The 23,883-nt window shown below is 38.2% G+C and overlaps 1 protein-coding gene across 3 annotated transcripts in view; it reads left to right on the top strand.

Annotated features, from left to right (window-relative positions):
- Positions 1–23,883, top strand: part of LOC127808960 (carboxypeptidase SOL1) — a 90,221-nt gene that overhangs the window by 53,487 nt on the left and 12,851 nt on the right. For 2 of the 3 annotated variants that reach the window (XM_052347712.1, XM_052347714.1), the window contains 3 exons: positions 6,366–6,428; positions 14,033–14,116; positions 20,739–20,802. In XM_052347712.1, the coding sequence (XP_052203672.1) occupies positions 6,366–6,428; positions 14,033–14,116; positions 20,739–20,802 (211 nt within the window). The remainder of the gene's footprint in view (positions 1–6,365; positions 6,429–14,032; positions 14,117–20,738; positions 20,803–23,883) is intronic. The other variant, XM_052347713.1, reaches the window with a different exon arrangement.

The following is a 23,883-nucleotide window of genomic DNA, read 5'->3' as shown; positions in this document are numbered from 1 at the left end:
GCCAAGTAATTGAAACGGACAACCACATTATTTTGAACCTGTAGATTTACGTTTTAATTTTTCTCTTGATTCTTCTCCTTTTCTTGATGGTCTATACTTCCCACCCTGTTTACAAGCAAAACGAACTCTAAATGGCCTTTCGGGACCCCTACATTCAGAACCCTTTATCATGATAACAATTCCATTTTCTTTTCCAACTTTTCTAACCCATCCAATAAGTTCTTCTTTACTACTAAAAAGTTGATAAAAAAGAGAATTCAAACATTGTTCAAATAATAATTAAATGAAAGTTTAATAAAAATGTATCATACCTGATTGTTAGGATAAAGGAGGAGGGTTGCGTTAGGTAGCCGACAGCCAGCGTAAAACCTAGTCGGATCTAAATATGAATTCTAGACAAACTATCTGTTGGGATGTAACCCACATAAAAGTCTAGAATTCATGTAGCCAACCCCACATGGTGGGATAACGGCTGGATATGTTGTTGTTGTTTTATCATACCTGATTGGTAGTAAACGGTTTAATAGCATCAAATGACTGTTGAAATGGCAAAGGAGTTTCATTGTCGTGAAACAAAATTATGTAAATAAAAAACTAATAAATAAATAACCCATTTGAAGTAGCCCTGAATCTTTTTAACTGTTGTAGCACTCTTTTTCTTTGCTGCAAATAGTGTTCCACTTTAGCCACTGTTGAGTAATTCCCTACAACCGGTATCAAGGGGGGTTGGTAACCAAAAAGAGCCTTAAACAGTGACATTTTGAGTGATGAGTGGTGGTTAGAGTTGTACCACCACTGTGCCATAGGCGCTATTTATGCTACTCTTTAGGGTGTAGAAAACTCATGCACCTCAGATAAGTTTCTAAGCTTTGGTTCACCTTCTCGGTTTTGCCATCCGTTTGAGGGCTGATATGTCGTGGACATGTTCAGCCTCGTCCTCAAGGCCTTCATGAGCTCCTGCCATAGCAGACTAGTAAAAATCTTATCCTGGTCTGAAATAATAGTTTTTGGAATACCGTGCACCTTAACCACCTGGTCCAAAAATATTCGGGCCACATATTGGGCTATGAAAGGGTTTGTCAACCCTATGAAGTATGCGAATTTAGTGAGCTTGTCAACAACTACCAAGATGCTATCCCTTCCCTTGGATTCCGACAGCCCTTTAGTGAAATCCATAGAGATGCTTTCCCAAGCTTGGTCTGGAATCGATAAGGGCTGTAGAAGCCCAGGGTAGGCTACTGTCTCACTCTTACACCGTTTGCACACCTCACAGGCCATGACAAATTTCTTCTTCCTCTGTTTTAAGACCCTGCAAATAAAACAATTGTTTTACCCTTAAGTAAGTGTTTTGTACTCCTGAATGCCCTCCTAAGGTTGACTCATGGAGGGATCGCAGTATTTTCTTCTTGAGGTCATCATCATCTCATGCCACTATCCTTCCATGGTATCTCAACACTCCTCCACTTAAATTATATCCATACTTACCTTGGCTGCCCGTAGCAACTCTTTCCAGTACTTGCTTGATCTTTGCATTCCCTTCATAGCTGTCTATAATTTCCTTACACCAATAAGGAATTACCGTAGTTAGAAGGGCCACTTCCCCAACTTCATGACACTTGGACAAGGCATCGGCAGCCACATTTTCTTTCCCTTTTCTATACTGGATCACATAGTCCAACCCCATAAGCTTGGACATCCCCTTCTTTTGCAGTTGGGTGTGCAATTTCTATTGCAACAAAAATTTCAAGCTTTCATGGTCGGTTTTAATTATAAACGTCTCCCCCTTGAAGTAATGCCGCCACTTATCAACAACCATTAACACAGCCAAGAACTCCTCCTCATAAATGCTTAATCCCACATGTTTTGGTCCTAATGCATGGTTGAGAAAGGCCAGGGGTCTACCTTCTTGCATCAACACTACCCTAATACCGGTTGCACAAGCATCAGTCTCCAATACAAGTGGTTTGCCAAAATCAAGTAGCCCCAAAGTAGGTACTCCACTCACTGCTTCCTTTACCCTTTCAAAGGCTATGACAGCTTCCTCACCCCAATTAAACCCTTCCTTCTTCAAGAGCCCTGTTAAGGGCTTACTAATAACCCCATATCCCTTGACAAATCTGCGATAGTAATCGGTGAGGCCCAAGAACCCCTTAAAGCTCTAACTGATTTGGGTTTTGGCCAATTCAATATTGCCTCTATCTTGCCAGGGTCGGTGCTGACCCCATTTTCCGAGATCACATGCCCTAGATACTTCACTTGGTTTTGATTAAAAGCACATTTGGACCTCTTGATATAGAGCTGATCGGATTTAAGGATCTCAAAAGTGGTTTTAAGGTGTTTTAGGTGAGTTTCAAAGGATGGGCTATAGATAAGTATGTCATCGTAGAAAACCAACATAAACTTTCTTAGGTAAGGCTCAAAGATTCAGTTCATTAGTGATTGAAAAGTGGTTGGGGGCATTGGTGAGCCCAAATGGCATCACTAGAAACTCAAAATGGCCATGATGGGTTCTAAAGGCCGTTTTAGGAGTGTCTTCGGGTTTCATCCTAATTTGATGATAACCCGAGCGAATGTCCAGTTTAGAAAAGAATTTGGCTTGGTTTAGTTCATCCAAAAGATCTTCCACCAAAGGTATAGGGAACTTATCCTTGATAGTCATGGCGTTAAGTTGGCAATAGTCCACACAAAAACGCCATGAACTATCCTTTTTTTTTACCAATAAAACGGGAGAAGCAAAAGGGCTATGACTGGGTTTAATGATTGACTATTGCAACATTTTCCTAACCATGGTTTCTATGACAGATTTCTGAATTGGTGGGTATTTGTAAGATCTCACATTAACAGGTTCTGAATTGGGCTTGAGATGAATGACATGGTCAAATTCTCAGTTAGGGGGTAGGGCTTTTGGTTCTTGGAATAGATCATTAAATTCAATTAGCAATTTATCAAGTTGAGCAGAGTTTTGTACCTGGCCAGCAGTGGAATTCGGGGTCTTGATGCTGAAATAAGCCTCTTTTGACTTGGCATTGCTTGGTGCCTCATCTACCGGCACAATTGAAAACAGTTGTGTTAGCTGCCCCCATTTGTTCTTGATCACCCTTTGGAGCCTTTTTCCAGTTATCATCTTGCATACTCCTGCTTCCCTTCCTCCAGATAGAGTCAATCTTCTTCCCCCCTTCTCAAAGGAAACTTCCATTCTATTAAAATCAAAACTAATAGGACTAACTTCTTTCATCCAATCTACGGCCAAAACGACATCACAACCCCCTAGGCCCAAGAGTCTCAAATCAGCCTCGAATGGCTCTCCCTACATCTCCCAACAAAATCCCGTGCAGGTTGACTTGCTTATTACCATGTTTCCGTTGGCATCGGTCACACTCAATGGTTGTGTACTGGCCAACTTGCACTTGAGCTTCCCAGCCATTCCTTCATCAAGGAAGTTGTGAGTGCTTCCACTATTAATCAAAATCATTAGGCTGCAGTCCTTTACCTTCCCTTCGACCTTAATTATTTTGTTGTTAGGGACTCCTTTGAGTGCACGTATGGAAATCTCTCCATCGTGTCCCCCTTCACACTCTTCTTCTTCACTTTCTTCTTCAATTTCGTGTACCCCTTCCTCATTGCCTTCTAACAATAAAATTTGCCTCTTACATTGATGTCCAGGGAAATACTTGTCCCCACACCTGTAGCACAGCCCAACAAGTCTCATTTGATCTCCTAATGTACCACCATAGGATGAAAAACCTCCTCCAGCCACATTTTTTGTCCTAGCACTCTCCCTGACCACCTCCCTATTGGGGTTTCTACCTCCCGAGGAAACGACCCAAATCCCATGTTCTTCTGTTGCTGCTTTTGTTTCTTTACTAGAGCTTCAACCACCATCTCTTGTAATCGTGCACTTTCTGAAGCTTGCTTGACCGTTCTGGGCCTCAACACCTTTACCATTAGTCTCAATTCATCATTCAACCCGCTTAAATAACTAGACACAAAATAAGCTTCAGAAAGGTGAGGATTTTGGTGGATCATAAGTGACTTAAGCTCCTCAAACCGTTTCTGGTAAGATTCCACACTCCCGACCTGCTTCAGGTTATTAAACTCCTCAACAATGTCCACCATGCTTCTTTCCCCGAAGCGTTCATTCAATTTTTCTACAATTCTTCCCAAGTGTGAATCCTTCCCACTCTCTCACTTCCTTGGTACCAAGCGTCCACCACCTTGCTAAAGTAGGCCGATGCTAACGTTATCCTCTGTCTTTCGGGTATATTACACCATTCAAACACCCTCTCAGATCTCCTTATCCACCATCTGGGATTAACTCCTTCAAAGGTTGGTATCTCCATTCGGGGTATAGGAAACCCCGGTGGTTGATGATTAATTTGGTCGTCTCTTCTTCTTCTCATGAATCCTTCTATTTCCTCCTTTGGTTCAATCTCGTTTTCCCGGTGGTCATTTCCTTGGTTCATTATATTCTCTCTTAGAACGGGTTCAGTTCTACCCCTGGGAGGAAAGTCAGGTGAGAGTCTTATCGCATGCTGTGGTAAACATCAACATAAATTGTTGCATTTGAGCTCCTAACTCCTCCCGCACCCTCGCAATGGAGCTATCCAGCCTGTGCTCCAATCCTTCCATGGAGCTCTCGACCTTGCGGTCCAATGCTACAATTGCTTCATGCTCCCTCATAGCCCCCAACTCCAACTGATCGACCCGATTGTGAAAATCGACCAGAGACGAGTTGACTTGCTGCAATTGCGTCTCTAATTCCTTCATCTCAGTTCCGTCCGCCATTGACTCAATGCTTTCGGCCGATAACCGGGGCTCTAATACCAAGTTATACGTCCCATGCTTGACAATGGCTTTCTTTCCAATCCGGTTAGGATCGGAGTATGTGCTGGTCATAATAAAGCAGGCACATAAACGGTATTGAAGAGAAAAGAGAGAGAGGAGAAGAGCGGTAGAGAGAAGTAGAATTCAATAATTTCTCATTTGATACTTTCTATTGTCATGTAATGGACTTTATATAGGCTGCCCAAGGGCAGATTCCCCAGCCCGGCCATTGCAACAGACAGCTAGCTGTCCACATGCATGGGAATATTCTAATTGTCCAGTCAAGTAATAAGGAAATACTGAAATAAAAATTACAGCAATATTAGTAATGCAAAAGGAATTAAATTGTAGTAAACTGTAGTCATAGGAGTCGGCCACACGTGACAAATAATAGTAATTGCGTGATGTTCAGTTGTGGGCGAGTAAAGTGGCTGTGGCGATGGTGGGTGAGAAAGTGGGTGCACGTGCTTGAGGAGTAATGGTGAGTGGTTGAGCGTCAAAGATTTAAATGAAGGGCAAATATGAGTTTTTATCTCAGGGTATTTTAGGAATATTAAAAGTGGGTTGCAGAGAGCAAAAAGTGTGGTTGCAAATAGAATTTCCCTAAATAAAACTCTTCTTTTATCTTTCAGGGGATTTTATGAATGCATAAAATATTGGACAATATTTGTGGTGGGGACGAGTGAGAACAAACTTGCCACGTGGAAGAGATAGTATTTGTCCAAAAGTGGAAGGTTCACCCTTATTAAAGCACTAGGTCCTGCCTCCCATCCTAAATTTATTGCTAAAAGGAGAATTCTAAAGGAGTTTTCTTTTATTCTTCTTTTTCTTTTTAGGGGTGGGGTGGCGTTTGTCTTAAGGATGAATTAAGGTGCTATCTTGTGAGTTAGGGTAATTTTTTTTGATGCGGAATGGGCTGAATGTTAGAATCTCTCTCTTTTCAGTAAACCCCTGCTTGGCAAGTGGCTGTCACGGTTTGCTTCTGAGATGGATACCTTTAATGGAAGTTGTGGGTAAGTAGGGTTGGTCCTTTGTGGCTGGTGTTAGGAGGCCATTTCTTTACCTTATGGGTTGAGTCTTTGGTGGTGTATCATGAGAATTTGGAATTATTTAGTTGCAATACTAGTTTTAAGGTTGGTTCTGGGGAGCAGAGGAGACTAGATTTGAGTTCGGTGGTTGGTGCAGTCATAGGTTGTTGAGGTTTTCCCCTGACCTTTTTCCAGCTGGTCACTGACCATGAGGTTGGCTGTTAATGAGTGTTTCCATTCTTTCTGGATGGTATTATTTGGTCTCCTCACTTTAGCAGGAACCTTCAGGACTGGGAGATTGACAATATACAATCTTTTTAGGATTGATTTTGGATTTTCCATTGATGGTACAGGGAGAGAGCTAATGATTTTGGAGACCAGTGCATGGAGGGCTTCTCTCATTTTGCTCTTTTTATGGTGCTAATCAATTGACTTTCTTTTTCATATTCTTCCAAGGCCACACTTCTTTTCTTTTTTTTTGCCTTTATTTAATTATTTATAATTAATTTGCAGCTTCCTATGCTATGGGAATTCAACAAAATGAGTATGCTAAATCTTGCTGCAAGCCTTGTGAAGGTAAGCTGTGTGGTAATTATTTCTGTTTCTGACACTTGGACTCGTACCAAGTAGATATTATTTTTGTTAATCTGTTACTGTTAGTCACATTTCTCTGGACATAAGAGATTGAAACCTTGTGATTTCAGTGTATATCTTTAAGCATCCAATCTACTTTCTGTGAATCATATTTGTATCTCTCTTTGTTCTTTTCTATAAGGGCTGGTTAGGTTGTTGCATGTGAGGTGTTATCATTGAGGATTCGTTTGATTTGCTTATGTTTCTTTATGATTGCTTTAGTAAGAAGTCTGAGTTTCATTGAGAGTACTCTGCTGATCAGTTATGAACATTGTTAGCAATTCGGCGAATGGAAAAAATTTGGAACGGTAAGAGTACAAGTATTATTCGGCTCGATATATTTAAATACGGTCAAAAATTCGGTCAAACATTTGCCATATGAAAAATATTCAAGATAGAATTAATTCGTATTTAATACGTTCCAACCCTTGTTAGCAATCAGCCGAATAATACGTGAATTATTCCATATTTTTCAGAAAAGTATTATACTCATGTCTATTTGAAAGATTCAGATTAATACACGACTTTTAAGGCAAAAAAGTTTAAAACGTGTACTAAACAATTTTTTTTAAAAATTTGGCTGAAAAATTCGTCTAGGAAATCCAACTGTCCTCCTTCTATTGAAAAAAGCACAAAAACTTTTCATTTGCCCTCTTTGAAGTCTGAACCGTGAGTCTCCTTCCATTGAACAATGCACCAAACCTTTTCATTTTCTCTCTCTTTTGTTTATCACATGTTTTCCCCTTCCCTTTCCTCTTCATCTTCTCAGGTATCTGATGTTAGTTCTTTGTTCTTACTTCTTACTTCACTCAACAACCCAAACTCAAATGACCAACAATTGACGATGCACTCAGAAAATTTTGTAGACCAACGGTACACTCCACTCATCTGATTTGAGGTAAGTTATTCAATAACTTGAAATCTAGTAGATGTTTCTTAGATATTTTTTTAATCTGATTCTTAGGGTTTATTTTTCCATTTGATTGAGTCGTTCAACCCCAAATACTCAATTTTCATAGTTTCTTATACCTATTTATGGTTATAAAGTTTAGATTCGGTTAAATTTGTTTTTCTTAATTATATAATTTTTGATAAATTTGTTTCTCTTTGTACATGTTAATTTTTGCTAATTAATGGTTATGCATTTTAGTAAATGAAAAGAAACTATATGTAGGAAATGAGACAAAGAGACAAATTTTGGGAGTATGTTGATAATCTAGACCGACGATTCAAATATAAATTTGGTCAAGAGTATCCTAGTGGTATATCTCGAGTAAAATAGCATTTATCTAGCCAAATAGGGCATGATGTTATGGTTTGTCCAAGTGTGACAGATGAGGTACATGCTCTAGCTGTTATTGCTATTGGGGGTGGTAGTAAAAAGGCAAAATTATTTACTGAAAGTGTCAAATTAAATGGAGTCGGGAATGGAACTAGTCAAGAAACTTTGTCAAGTTTACAACAGACTTCAATACCTACCATATACAAGAAGAGGGATATAAGGATATGGCGGACATGAAAAGAGCTCAGCATTTTTTTTGAATAATATTTCTTTTAATGTTATTCAAACACCTATTTTTATTAAGATGATTAAGGCTGTTTTTTACTTTGGTATTGGATATTCGTTACCAAGTTATTCTACTCTAATAACTAAATTAGTGATGAATAATAAAACAATGGTTGAAGATTATGTAGCTAAAGTGAAGGGATCGTGGAGTTTATCAGGATGCACATTAATGTCTGATATTTGGACAGACATGAAAAGTCACTCATTTATCAATGTGGTTGCTTATTCTCCGAAAGGGTCTATCTTTTTAAAGTCTTTTAGAAGGTTGAGTCATAGAAAGAGCGATTTTTTTCTTAGAGATCTACTTGTATCTGTCATTGAGGAGATTTGACCTAAGAATGTTGTTCAAATTATCACCGACAATGCTTCAAATTATGGACTTGCTGGTGATATGATAATGGGAAGATATCCTCACATATACAAAACAAAGTGTGCAACCCATGGAGTTTAATTACTTTTCAAAGATATTTATAATCAGGTTGAATGGATAAACAAAGTATTTGATGAGGCAAAAGAGATGTCATAGTCCCTCGGCTAAGGGATTGCATTCGGGTAATAATAACTGGAGGTAGTTAAGAATAAGGCACTATTATAATAAGAGAAGTAGAGACAATTATAATTCAAATGTAAACTCAAAATGAGGCGCCGAGGCTGGCTATATAAGCCAAGTCGAGCATGAATGAGAAAATATAGATTTCATTTTCCCTCCACACTTCTATTTCGATCTCTCTCTCTTTTAGTTCTCTCCCTCATCACTCAATTCTCCCGATTACACCTCAATTCCCCCGCAATTCTCCATTGAATTGCGAGAGAATTCCTTGTCAGAAACAGAGTTCGTTCTGACAAGAGATTATGGATTACATGTACAGGAATACCATTGTTTTAAGTTTAATTAGGGAACATAAGCATAAGGATTTGAGAAGGAATTCCAAAACTAGGTGTGCTTCTCATTTTCTAATGCTTCAATCTATTTTAAAAGCTGAAGATAGCTTGAGAAACTTAATTGCATCAGTTACTTGGAGAAACTTGTTGTATAGTAAAGGAGCAATGGCACAAAAAGTGAAGGACATAATTCAAGGTACTAAATTTTGAAAAGAAGGAAACTTCTCTTTTCTCACTTTTTGTCCAAGAGAGAAGGTTTCAGAAGGTATCACTGTAATCTAGACTTTTTTGTCTAGGAGAGAAGTTTCCACAAGGTATCACTGTAATCCATTTTTGTCCAGGAGAGAAGTTTCTAGAAGGCATCACTGTAATGTAGACTTTTTTGTTCAGGAGAGAAGTTTCCAGAAGGTATCACTGTAATCTAGGAGAGAAGTTTCCTTCTTTCCAAAATTTAGTACCTTGAATTATGTCCTTCACTTTTTGTGCCATCGCTCCTTTGCTATTCGACAAGTTTCTCCAAGTAACTGATGCAATTAAGTTTCTCAAGCTATCTTCAGCTTTTAAAATAGATTGAAGTATTAGAAAATGAGAAGCACACCTAGTTTTGGAATTCCTTCTCAAATCCTTATGTTTTTGTTCCTTCATTAAACTTAAAACAATGGTATTCCTGTACATATAATCCACAATCTCTTATGCCTCATCAAATACCTTGTTTATTCATTCAACTTGATTATAAATATCTTTGAAAAGTAATTGAACTTTGTGGGCTGCACACTTTGTTTTGTATATGTGAGGATATCTTCTCATGATCATATCATCAGCAAGTCCATAATTTAAAACATTGTCAGTGATAATTTGAACTACATTCTTAGGTTAAATCTCTTCAATGATAGATACAAGTAGATCTCTAAGAAAAGAATAGCTCTTTCTATGACTTAACTTTTCAGAAGACTTTAAAAAGACAAACCCTTTCGGAGAATAAACAATCACATTGATAAATGAACGACCTTTCATGTATGTCCAAATATTAGATATTAATGTGCATCCTGATAAACTCCGCGATTCCTTCACTTTAGCTACATAATCTTCAACCATTGTTTTGCTATTCATCACTAATTTAGTTCTTAGAGTAGAATAACTTGGTAACGAATATCCAATATCAAAGTCAAAGACAACTTTAATTATCTCAATAAAAATAGGTGTTTGAATAACCTTAAAAGAAATATTATTCAAAAAAAAATGCCGAGCTCTTTTCATGTCCACCATATCCTTATCCTTCTTGTTGTATATGGTAGGTATTAAAGTTTGTTGTAAACTTGACAAAGTTTCTTGACTAGTTCCATTCTCGACTCCATTTAATTCGACACTTTCAGTAAATAATTTTGTCTTTTTACCACCACCCCTAATAGTAATAACTGCTAGAGCTTATACCTCATCTGGCACACTTGGACAAACTATAACATCACGCCCTATTTGGCCTGATAAATGCTATTTTACTTGAGATATACCACTAGGATACTCTTTTTGACCAAATTTACATTTGAATCGCTGGTCCAGATTATCAGCATACTCCCAAAATTTGTCTCTCTGTCTCATTTCCTACATATAGTTTCATTTCATTTACTAAAATGCACAACCGTTAATTAGCAAAAATTAACATGTATAAGGAGAAACAAATTTATCAAAAATTATATAATTAAGAAAAACAAATTTAACTGAATGTAAACTTTATAACCAGAAATTGGTTTAAGAAACGATGAAAATTGAGTATTTTGTGTTGAACGACTCAATCAAATGGAAAAATACTAGGAATCAGATTAAAAAAATATCTAAGAAACATCTACTAGATTTCAAGTTATTGAATAACTTACCTCAAATCAAACAAGTGGAGTGTACCATTGGTCTATAGAATTTTTCGAGTGCACCGTCAATTGTTGGTCATTTGAGTTTGGGTTGTTGAGTGAAGTAAGAACAAAGAATTGGCATCAGAGAACTGAGAAGATGAAGGGGAAGGGGAAAACATGTGATAACCAAAAGAGAGAAATTGAAAAGGTTTGGTGCATTGTTCAATGGAAGGAGACTCACGATTCAGACTTCAAAGAGGGCAAATGAAAAGTTCTTGTGCTTTTTCAATAGAAGGACAGTTGGGCTTCGTTGTCAAATTTTTAAAAAATTCGTTTAGTACACGTTTTAAACTTTTTAGCTTTAAAAGTTGTGTATTAATCCGAATCTTTTAAATGGACGTGAGTATAATACTTTTTTGAAAATACAGAATAATTCGCAAATTATTCGGCTGATTGCTAGCAAGTGTTATGAATGAGGAAAGGATGATTGATCCTCTTGGATATCCAGTGCACCTCTCAGGCCATCTAAATGTTTTAGTGTTTTCTATGAGAATTAACTTTTTTTTTTTTTTTTTTTGGGGGGGGGGGGGGGGGGGGGGGATGTGCTGGCTGGCCTTCCATTGTAACAACAATAATCACAAGTCTTAATCCCACTAGATGGAGTTTATAGGCCTTAAAAAATCATAAAATCTCATTTCAACCCTTTGGGTTTTTTTTTTTTTTTTTTGGTATATGCATAAGTAATACTGACAGAAGCTGATTAATGAGAGTGCGTTAATGGAGAAGCCGAAGGCCTGCTTAACCTAATTATATCATTTCCGTACACCAACAATCTAGATAATTTGAACACATTATCAACTGGCGAAAGTTGTCAAAATAAATGTTTTTGAAGAATAAAATGCAATAGGTCTTTAAATTGTACTTAAATAACAATTTATCCGAAGGCCTGGAAGTAATACTGACATAGAAGCTGATTAATGAGAGTGCCTTAAAATAGATGCCAAAGGCCTGCTCAACCTAATTATGGCATTACCATACACCAACAATATAGATAATTTGAACACATTATCAATGGGTTAAGGTTGTCAAAATAAATGTTTTTGAAGAATAAAATGCAATAGGTCTCTAAACTGTAATTAAATAACAGTTTATCCCAAGGCCTGGATGGAGGATAGATGGAGGAAGGTAGCCAACAAGAAGAAGAACAACAACGACAACATAACCCCTTAAATCTTTGTGGGGTCGACTACATAAATTCTAGAGATCCAACCATCTCTATTCATATCCATATTCTTTGAAAAGCCATTATATTTCATGTCATGTTTAAGGGTTTTTCACCAAGTGTGTGTGTGTGTGTGTGTGTTTTTTTTTTTGTGGGGAGGGCGGGCGCGGGGGGGGAGGGGAAGCACCTCTTTCGTTACAAGCTTCTTTCATTTTACCCACTCGCTATTGCAAATATAAAACATAATTGGGGGGGGGGGGGGGGGACTCATGAGTAATATCATGGCTGTCTAAAATTGCACTTGAAACATAGTTGTCGAAAGTGCACTTGAGGGGGGTACCTAGGTGCGTCTAGGATCAAGGCTCAATTGAGGGCACCTTGCTTTATGAGGCACGCACCTAGGCTTTAAGGCCAATGCCCCCCCACCCTGAGGAGCAAGGTGCCTGCCTTTTTGTGCCTATGCCATAATTTTTTTTTCTTTTATTTTTTGATGGACTCACTAAAATCTAATTAGTAATTACTAGGAAAAAATTAAAATAAATTTTGAGAAAACAATAAAAACACCTAATTAGCTATCAAATAAATGTGAGCCTTGCATCCAAAAGGCTTGTGCCTATGCGTAAGCTCCAAGTACTCTTGCGCCTCAATGTGCTTTGAACCTTTGGCTATTAACTGGTTTTTGGAAAAAAGGATCATGATTAGGATTTGATACTTGCTGAAGAGTCGGGCTCCCTGGTAAAAAACACCTGTACTGTAATATTATGTCATGCATCCAGCACATGGTTTCCATATGCATAATGATAAAGAAAATTCTCAAAATGGTAGAAAGAAGATTGCAATATTTTCTTGGGTTTCTGAATACTTAGCTGTTTTGCTAGTAAATTACATTCCTTAATATGCACTTTTTACATGTATGGAGTGTGGAAATCTACATAGATATTTGTTTCTATTTCTACATCGCTAGTTCACCAATAGGATTAACATAACAGGAAACCAATATCTAAGCAAAATTAAAAAGTATTTACCTCTTCTGTTATATGCTGAATAATATGTGGAAAAACTTCAAAGTTTGACCAAAAACATTTTTCACTCTGGAAAACAGAAAACCCAAAGAGTAGTTCAGTTCCATTTTGCAACAAAATTCTTTTGCTTCACACATCATACAGGGGAAGATGGTATGAGTAGGAAAATTAGTTAAAGAATGCTTTAAAAGACATTAAGATAGAGGCTTTTTGTTTCACAAAGGCCATAACACTACACGAAGTGCATTGACTTTATTGTGCTTGGTTATAAAGTGTTCATTTTATGCAGTGGTTTTACATTTTATTTTTAGAATACTAAGTCTCCCTTCTGAATGTAACCCTTTTTTTGGGACAAAAAAATTTGGTTCCGATGGAGTTATGTTTTCAGCAGTAAATATGGATCGCAAAGTTATGGGCTTTGTGATCATTATCTTTTGCTTCATCAGATATTTTTCTGATGTGACGTGTGCATGATGGAAGAAATTAGAGGGGAAATAAACTGTCTGAAGGAGATGTTTTAGGATCAACATCCTGTAGCTGTAGGAATTTGTAGAGACACATTATTATGTTTTGAACTCTTCATTCAAAAAGCTTGGATGTGCATATCTGCTATCTGAAAATACAGGCAGCAGATTTAGTTTTAAATCAGAGGTATCTGACTTGGGTGTCCAACTTCCTTGGAAAGATTCATTATAAATTTTAGTTTAAGTTGGTGCAAACAGTAGCATGTTTTCCAGATCATGGATACATTAGAAAAGAAATTTATGAGCTTAAGAGGGAAGTGTGCTAAGAATAGATATGAGAAATGTTTACTTGAAAATTATGGAATCCAGTGTGAAAAATAACTTATAAGTAGTAAAGTACTATAGTTGAGACTCAAGTTGTAGTTCTTATGTTGTTTTCTACTGAAAGTGCAATCAAATACTTCACATTTTGCTGTTAGGCTTGATTCTAAGAAGTTGGATTTCTATGGCTATCAAAATCATTTACTTGAATTTATAATTATGTAGACAGGAGTCCATGGAAGGATCTTTTCATCAGATTGTGGAGGGCCACTGCCTGCCTATATTGCAATTAAGGAAATAAACTACACGGTATGACAACTCTTGTTCTTTATTGCTAATCCTTGTTTGAATGTGTTGTGTTGTCAAACTGAGATGCAGGCATGTTGTGTAACTTGCAAGAACATTGCTTTTGAAATGACATAGGTGGATGCAAGAATTTTTTTATTGTGGACCTTGTACCTATACCCTCATTTTATATTTGTTTCCTTTTTAAATTGTGTTAATTGGGATCCATTGTGTTATACCTAGGGTCGTTGGAACTATTTTCTTGGATAGGAGTTCTACCACACTTACTCTCACGCACTCATGGATTTGATCTTAAGAACAGATTTAAAAGAGTCAACAGAAAATAATAAACAGAAATTAAAAGAATTGACAAAAGACAAAGTTAGAGCAATCAAACCAAACAAGAACATCGAGAATTATCCTGGTTCGAACTGATTTACATCAGTCCTACATCCAGCCTTTAAAGAGAGCAATCCACTATAAATCTTGATGAAGAATAGTAAAATCAATCACTTGCACATCCCCACAACCTTCACTGATACACTCGAGAACCCTCACTGCAGATTACAAGGCTTTCTCTTCAAACTTTCCTCTAACAGTACAACACTCGACTCAATGAGAATGATCAGATTTTCAGTCATTCGACAGTCTACCTATCGCCTCCTATTTATAGACATAAGAGGCGGTATTTACAAGAGAGAGAGAACCTGGAATAAAATACGCTATCTACCCCTCACTTAAATACATGCAAATTAGACTTTTATTCCTAATTTGCTACTGCTAAAAAATAATCTAACATGACCGAGATCTTCTAGATTATTCAGCCACTCAAATGCAAAACTCAAATAACAATTCTCCACCATTTTGCTTTGAGTTTCTGCCTGGAATCTGCTGCTCATCATCTGGACTGCTACAACCTGATCACTCAAAATGAACAACAAACATTAAGAATAAAACCCTGCTGTAAATTTAAATTTCAACAATGGAACACCTTGGATAATACTTCTAGTTGCATTACCACTACTTGCAACTCTTATTAGGATTGATCCTACTTCTCAAGGATTCCCCTAATGAATACATTCCTAAGAGCAATATGATTGGTCTCTCCATGGTGGGACTGAATCTAAGCCAAGTGGACTGCCCATTGACTATTTCAACTCCTACTACCTAGACTTTTCTTTAGGATACCTGCTGCATACAAAATGCAACATATATACCCTAAATTCATAACTATTCATCTAGGCACACTCCATCGTAAACCAAATCCATACTTAGTGCTATTCATTAATCCCAAAGTGTCCAAACTTTTCCACAGCATCACATCAACAGTGCACCATACCTGGATTGGCCTTAACATTGCTAGACTTTACTCCTAGCTCCCCAAAACCGGCCTTTTAGGCTTTACCATTGTCCTTACTTCTCATGTTTGTTTCAAACTTAAAGGACCGCTCATTTCTCTTGTGCCTCTTCTATCTACTAGCCTACCAAGATATGCTTGAGTTTGGCTAATCTAGGTTGCCTTAAGCTGTCCAAATCCTATTCCAATCTCTATGCTTTAGTATTTCCCAGCTTATCCTTCCTCCCACACTCTCAAACACTGATCTAAACACTCAGCTACACCTTGAGAGTTCTATTTGGAGAAAATACCAATGAAGCTACCTCTCAATATACTAGGCATACCACTGGAATACTCACGGCTTCCACATGCACTCAATTTTAACCCTTTTTGGACTCTTCCAATCTTATATCTTACCTAAGGATTACTATTATACCTAGAGAGACCTTCTAAGAAACCAATCCTTGCTTACCTTTCCCTCTAGCCTCTTATCCCTTGGCTACACTATAAGATCACTTTTCCCATAGTTTCCACATGGATAATTAGCTGTTCGTGATACCTATTTGATCCAAATTAAGTCTTCATGTGCTGCTTCAACCAATGGCCATTTGTGTAGCCTTTTTCCTAGACTTTTCCCCATTTCGAGCACCTTCTTTAATTCTCAAATAGACACTTCACAGCACTCCACCCCTTTAACCTAAGGGATCTTCCACGTAAGTCCAAGATTCTCCCCAAATTTACATGGCTCCATGCCATTCATTTGGACAAGAGTGCATCACCTCTTCTTATACAAGAGGTTCCATTTTTCAGCCTATTCCTTAGCACACAAACCAGAGCCTAAGCATCCTTCAAACCCAACATTCCATACCTTACTGGTACTTTCTTGTGGTTCTATCTATTTCTCATCCTAGGCAACACTCTAAACCTTCTACTCCCTTTCTCATTCTCAGCTTGATGATTCTATTTCCCTTTCCTTGCTTAATCTGGACTTTTGATCGACAATGGCTACACCATACAAGGTAACACTTGCACACACCATTTTCCCTCACTGCAAGAGCCAAAACTACCTTAAACACTAGCTTCCTCCCTCTCAGAATCCAGCCCAAGCTTACACAATGAATATGACAATTTTTTTTTTTTTTTTTCCAGATTTCCCTATTGCTATACCCTGGTTCATAGGTTAGTTTAGGACATTCCCAAAGGACTATACTTGCTGTTCTTCTTTACACAGCATTCCAAATTCATCCCTTGACCTTAGAAACAACTAATTTCATGTCCTATTGGTAGAGTTTTCCTACATAGGTAAGAACCCTAGCTTTAGGAGACCTAGGCATACCTATTCCAGAACTCTACTCCATCTATCCTTTCACAGCAGAAGCAATTTCCCGCAAGCTCATACTCAATTTCAGCAAGCTCGTATATGCTTGGGAATTCTTAGGGACACACCATCTCCACTAGGTTCACTTCTCCACTAGGTTCACTTCACCTAGCTCCATCATGAGACAAGGTCTAGATAGGTTCCCCCTAGATCCTAGAAACTGATCTCTAATGGGCTTTTGACATATACAAGGTCTGTTTTGGAGACTTCTACTTTGGTGACCTTACCAAACAACATGGTTTCTATTCCCTAATACCTGTAAACTTTTCCTCCCCCCAATATCCCTAGCCTTAGATACCTTTCTTAGTCCTTGCTCACCATTGTGAGCCATTCTCAACAAATGATACAGCCTAACCTTATCATAGGCTATCCTTTAGTGGCTGCAACTTATCCACATATAAATGCAAGCATGCGCCACATAACCTCCATTCTTGAGGGTTGCTTCCATTTCTTTAAGAGATTCTTGACCAACTTCTTAGGACTCCAATTCTCCTCTATAGGAGAAACCCTTTCTATCTAATTCTTCCTAAGGACATTAGGCTTTCTTTTAAATCAGGGACATATTTTTACAGCTTCTAATATTCTGGAACAGCTCCACCATGCATCCTATTCTCATATCTCCAATTTTCTTGACCTTAGTTTGATGCCTAGACAAACCATTTCCCCTTACGCCATGTCTCTATGGGTAAATACCCATTTCCTATTAGAAGTACAGCCTAACCCTAGGACCTATGCTATTTTTCCTGCATACCTAGAAAAACTATAGGACATCCGCACTCTCATAGCCAAAACCACGCATAAACTATAGGACATCCGCACTCTCATAGCCAAAACCACGCATGGTGCTTGAGCATTCGGGGCTGGTTTTCTCTTGGGATTCTTTCTTCTTGTTTGGGAAATTTCTCTTGATGTGACCCTCCACATGATAATGAAAACACTTTATTTTTCTCCTGCCATTCCTAGATTTTGATCTAGACCTTCCCTTTTGCTTAGGATTATTACTATCCGATCTAAATCCAACTGAGAGGGCATCACTTATTGAGTTCTTGTCTTCTACCTTTAGCTGCAATTCCTTAGAATTTAAAGCCCCTACTACATCATCCAAAGATATGAACATTGACATTAATTTAAAGCCCCTACCATGTTTCAAGATATCAACAAAAGTCTCATATGATTTTGGCAATGAGTGCAATAAGACCAATGCCTTATCCTCATCATCATACTTAATGTCAATGTTCTCAAGATCTAAACACAGCTTATTAAAGTTGTTAATGTGATCTTGCAGCTTTTGATTTTCAACCATCTTGAAGGAAAAGAACTGAAGTCTTTAAGAATAACCTGGTAGAAAGAGTCTTGGTCATGTAAAGGGTTTCTAGCCTATTCCAAAGAGCTTCTGCAGTTGTCATCTTTGACACCTCCCGCAATACTTTGTCTCCAAGGCTTAGAATTAAGGTATTAAATGCTTTCTTGTTGATTTCTTTTCTCCTATCACAAATGTCCTTTTTCTATTTATCCGTAAGAGATTCTGGTGGTTTTTCCTCACTGCCTAAGGCCTCTTCTAGTCCTAAATTTCCTAGTAAAGCCCTTAACTTCATCTTCCAAAGGCCGAAATCATTCTAGCCATCAAACTTCTCTATGTCATACCTAGTTGCAGCCATTATTTGACATTATTCTATGACTGAGAATCAAAACAGAAGAAATCTTGATGAATCTTGATACTAGGAATAGGCTCTGATACCAATTTGTTATACCTAGGGTTGCTAGAACTATTTTCTTGGACAGGAATTCTACCACACTTATTCTCACACACTCATGGATTTGATCTTAGGAACAGATTTAAAAGATTCAACATCAAATAATAAACAGAAATTAAAAGAATTGACAAAAGACAAAGTTAGGGCAATCAAACCAAACAAGAACACCGAGGATTATCCTGATTCGAACTGATTTACATCAATCCTACATCTAGCCTTTAAAGAGAGCAATTCACTATAAATCTTGATGAAGAATAGTACAATCAATCACTTGCACATCCCCTCAACCCTCACTGATACACTCGAGAACCCTCACTCCAGATTACAAGGCTTTCTCTTCAAACTTTCCTCTAACAGTACAACACTCAACTCAATGAGAATGATCAGATTTTCAGTCATTCGACAGTCTACCTATCGCCTCCTATTTATAGACATAAGAGGCGGTAGTTACAAGAGAGAGAGAACCTGGAATAAAATACGCTATCTACCCCTCACTTAAATACATGCAAATTAGACTTTTATTCCTAATTTGCTACTGCCAAAAAATAATCTAACATGACCGACATGACCGATCTTCTAGATTATTCAGCCACTCAAAATGCAAAACTCAAATAACACATTGAGGAGCCATTTACATCCTAGGAGGGAGGGTAACCAATCTTAGGGTCAGAGTGTTGCTTGATCCAATCTAGGATTCTGGGTTAGCTTCACAAGGAAAAAGATCCTTTATCAGCTGTTGAGTTACAGACGGTGCACTTGATCAATATGAGGTGGAAGGACTAGGATAAGTTGTTAGTGAACGGATTGCATGTAAAGGTGGTTTGACACAATGTGGTTCATGTTTTCGATCTATGTAGCCAATTTCCCTCCATTTGTTTGTGGGCGGTGTATCCAAAGGTTGCAGAGGGATTGTGAGTTGCTGTCCAATTAGAGGGTTGGAGAAAATGTCTTTTGTCTTATACTAGTGTCTTGTTAACCAGCCAAGATATGTACACCACATAACTGTTGAGGCAAATGATGAAAGGGCGTTGAGCACCTTGGTGAAATCTTGTTTTAAACTTTCTAATGCACAAGTTCCAAAGGGCATAGGGAGACATGGTCTTTGGTCTTGTTTGAACTCACATTGGCCTAGTCGCCAAGGCACATTAATGAGAATATAATGTTGTGAATAATGAAGGATATTCTATGGTTTTGGCCTAGGTGAAATGTCACATCTATTCTCCTAGTTGAGTTAGTCCCTTACAAGGAGATGCTATAGGAAACGAGGGTGAGTGTCTTGTGAATCACCACATAGGGTTGAGTTATGATAGTATAGGGTTGAGTTATGATAGTTAAGCAAATGATAGGGTGAGTTTGAGTTGTCATATGGAGAATTAAATGCCATGTCCAGGGTCACTATCATGCCATGTGGACTTTGGAGCTTGCAATGTGTGATAGTGGAACATGCACCCATAAACTCTCTCATTACATTGATTTGTTCAGTTAATAATATATTAGCATCTGCTAAAGCATTATTCTTTGCCTTTTGTCCCCCTTCTGGGAGAAAATTGAGAATAAGTTTGCATTTTCATGCACATATGATATATTATTCTTTTCTTCTCTCTCTCTCTCTCTCTCTCTCTCTCTTATTTGAGGGGTGGATGGGGATAGGAGTGATTTCTCTAGGAGTCGAATGTCTATTAGTCTTCACCCTTTCTTTATTTATTTTATATTTTTGTTTTTGGTTGGGGGTAGAACCTTGGCTGTTTAAAATTGGTTAAGGTATTCCTGGCATCTCATCACTTGAGTATGCAAAAGTTATCTGCCTGCTGCCCTGCGTGTTTCCTCTAGTAGTTTTTGATCTTGTATTGGCAAGGAAAACTTCTAGGAAGAAGCTTCTCTGTTTTAGTGGTTATTCATACTATTGATTTGACTCTTGGTTTTCCATGTGATTCTTATTTAGTTTCTTCTACTTTGGTTAGATATCTTATATGTAAAGAGTTTTTTGTCTTTTCTTGCCAACAAAAATTAAATTGGTATATGGAAAAATATGTAGCTGGATGACAGGCCAAGTCTATTCCTGCACCTGGTTTTTTAAACCATGGGTTGGTGCATTCAGCATTCTTAACATACTAATATGATGCATCAGCGCTTTGTGTAAATGCATGATTGATTATCTCCTGTAATTGTCATTTACAGATTAAAGCTAGCAAAGAGTTTGCTGATTATCATCGCTTGCTTGTCCCAGGAGGGAGATATGAAGGTAACTTAAAATTTTTTATTTCAATTTCTTTTGTTTTAACTGTTATGAGTGCTTCAATCAGGATCTGTTTGTTTTGAGGTAAACCATTTTCCTCTTTCTGGTGTTTGAATGATAAAAATATGGAAAATATTTTTATAGCAAAAATATTTATCTCAAATGGAGGAAATGACATGAATCCAATTTCTGTAAGTCATTTTTTATTCAACCCAAAACTAATAAATTCTCTTGAATTTTTTACCAGTATAGCACGTGTTAAAAAAAAGGAATAAAATACTACTTTGGCCCTTGAAATTTTCAATTTTGGTCAATTTAGCCCGTGATTTTTTCTTCCTTTTATTTTTTTTTTATTTTATTTTTTTATTTTTTTTTTTGGGGGGGGGGGGGTTTGGGGGGCTCAAATTCACCCATGAACTTTTCGCATAGTTTTAATTCAAGGGTGAATTTGAGCCCAGAAACTAGCATTTCAGGGTGAAGGGAAACATTTTAAACATTCAAAGGTGGATTCGAGCCAAATAAAAGTTCATGGGTTAAATTGACCAAAATTGAATAGTTTTGGGGCTAATTTGGCCATTTATCTGAAATTTTTTCTAAAATAGTATCCATTTCGAAATAGTTACTAACATAGCATCTTCTAACACATGCCTTGGTCTTGTATGGCTCCAGTGAAGCAAATCCACTAATGGAAACTAAGGGTGTGCGAACGGTTGGTTTGGTTATCGAACTGGCCGAAATTTAATAATTGAAAAAGTCGAACCGTTGTACAAAACCAAACAAAACCAAGCAAGTAAACCCAAAAACCGAACTAACCCAAAAAACAAAACAAAATTCGTAAAAGTTGAACCGACAAAATAAACCGGACAAACCAAAAAAACTTGAAAATAACCGAACAGATTGAACTAATTTTCAGCCTTATTGTTGCCATCGACCACCTAGTTGGCTGGTGATTCCAATGATCGGAATTGGTCTTCGGATTCCCCCAATCGTGATGGTTCATATATACAAAAATGAGTTTGATCCAACTATTGATTTTTTGTAGATTTAAAAATTAATTTTATTGTCAAAAGACTCAAAACCCATTTATGGAAAGATGTCGCTAGCCACCATCCATGGCGGATTCCGACGATTAGAAATGACCATTAGATTAGCCTTGGCTCAGTGACCCACATACCTAAAAATCAAAAGGATCTAACGGTCGAATTTCAGTAGATCTAGGTTTTAATGTAGAATACCCACCCACGAGGAGGTCGTTGGAAAACTTACCAAAGGGGCCAAAGCCCATATGCTGTAAATTGTTGAAGGAAATAGAGGCGGCATTTGAGGCGATGGTGGTTGCCGAGGTGGCATCGATGGGTGAGCATGGTGGTGTGAATCGTGCGATGGAACCAGTAGCTTGCGATGGGAGGAAACAGTCGGAGGGAGAGAGGTGCTAGTAGTGATGGCTGATGGGAACATGGCTGACTAATGGGAACAAGGTTGGCTGCCTCAGCATCGGCATATGAGGGAGCGATAGGATCGGTCGGAGACGGTGATGGGAGATGAAGGGGAAGGCGGAAGGATCGAAGCATTGGTTTGATTCTTCCACTATTCTGTCTGTTCTTCTTCTTTTGTATTAGGCCAAAAACGACATCGTTATATAACTTCGGTCAGTTCCAACCCAAAAATTGAAATGAAACCGAAAAATTGAAATTTAAAAAAAAAAAAAAAAAAAAAAACTGAACCGAATTTCCACAAAAACTGAACCGAACCTACAATTTTAGTCAGTTCAATTTGGTTATTTTGGTTAGATTGAAATTTTGTACACCCCTAGTGATAACAAGGGTTATGCTTGTACACTTAGGGAAATTTCTCTTAAAGTGTGAGAAAATCAAGGGCAACAAAGAACTACTGGTACCCTTTGTGGTTCTTTGAAAGAACCTTTGTTGGTACTAGGGGTTTTTTTGTCTGGGAAAATAAGGGCGACAAAGAACTCTTGGTACAACCAATGATCCTTTCAAAGAATCGTTGGTAAGTCTTCTCAGTGATTGAATCTCATATCTGAAAAATCTTATGTTATTATAGATGTTGCTTCCAAACGTATTACAAATATTTACATAGTGATCTAAAAGGCGGCCGCTTAGGCGGCGGAGAGGCGCTAGGCGGCCCCTGGCCGCCGCGAGTTCCTCCAAATCGGCCCCTTAGACACTGGCCCAATTAATCGGGCTCGGGCGGCTCCTATGCGGCCAAGGCGGCGAGGTGTCGCTTTGGTCGCCCAAACGTGGTTTGGGCTCAAGACCTCTCACCCGACTCCATCAGTGATGATCGTTGTAGCCGCAGCCGCCGCATCGGCCTGGGTCGCTCGACTCCGTCGTCGCTGCCGCTACTGCTGAACAGGGACTGGAATAGCCTTCGGACTTACCTATGGTAACACAACAACAGTCCGATTGGCATTAGCGGGGGGCAACGATGTGATCGAAGGAGGCAGATGGTCCGATTGGCAATGGCGGGGGGCAGCGATGTGCTTAGAGGAGGCAGACGGTCCGATTGGCAATGGCAGGGGCAGCGATGTGCTCGGAAGAGGTAGGTTTGAGAGAGAGAGAGAGCGCTGTGAAATGGAGTGAGAATGCTCTGAAATTTAAGGGGGTGTGGTGGGGGAAAGGAAGAATATATTAAGAAAAAAAAATTAAAAAATTAAAAAACATTAAATTTTCTAGGCGGCGCCTAGGCCCTGCCTAGGCGGCAGCTTGCCGCCCGACTAATGCTTAGCGCCTTTTAGAACACTGTATTTACATCATGTCCGTTTTCAAGCAAAGACTTTAGTTTATGTGAATGTAACTCTATCTGGATCTCCTCTAAATAATAGGAGTTAAATTTCTTGAAAAGATAGGTGAGTCGACTAATGATTGCGAAAAGTGTGCAAATTGTTCTAAAATTTTTATTATTTAGTGTATTATGCTATAGAGAGGAAGCCTTGGTAGCGGTTATAAGATTGCTGTTTTGTGACTGGAAGGTCACAAGTTTGAGTCGTGAATTTAGTGTATTATGCTATAGAGGGAAAGCCTTTGTAGTAGTTTGGTAAGATTGCTACTTTTTGACTAGAAGTTA

Source organism: Diospyros lotus, chromosome 8 (assembly GCF_014633365.1).
Source record: "Diospyros lotus cultivar Yz01 chromosome 8, ASM1463336v1, whole genome shotgun sequence".
Lineage (NCBI taxonomy): Eukaryota > Viridiplantae > Streptophyta > Magnoliopsida > Ericales > Ebenaceae > Diospyros > Diospyros lotus.
This window is presented reverse-complemented; position numbering and strand designations above follow the sequence as displayed.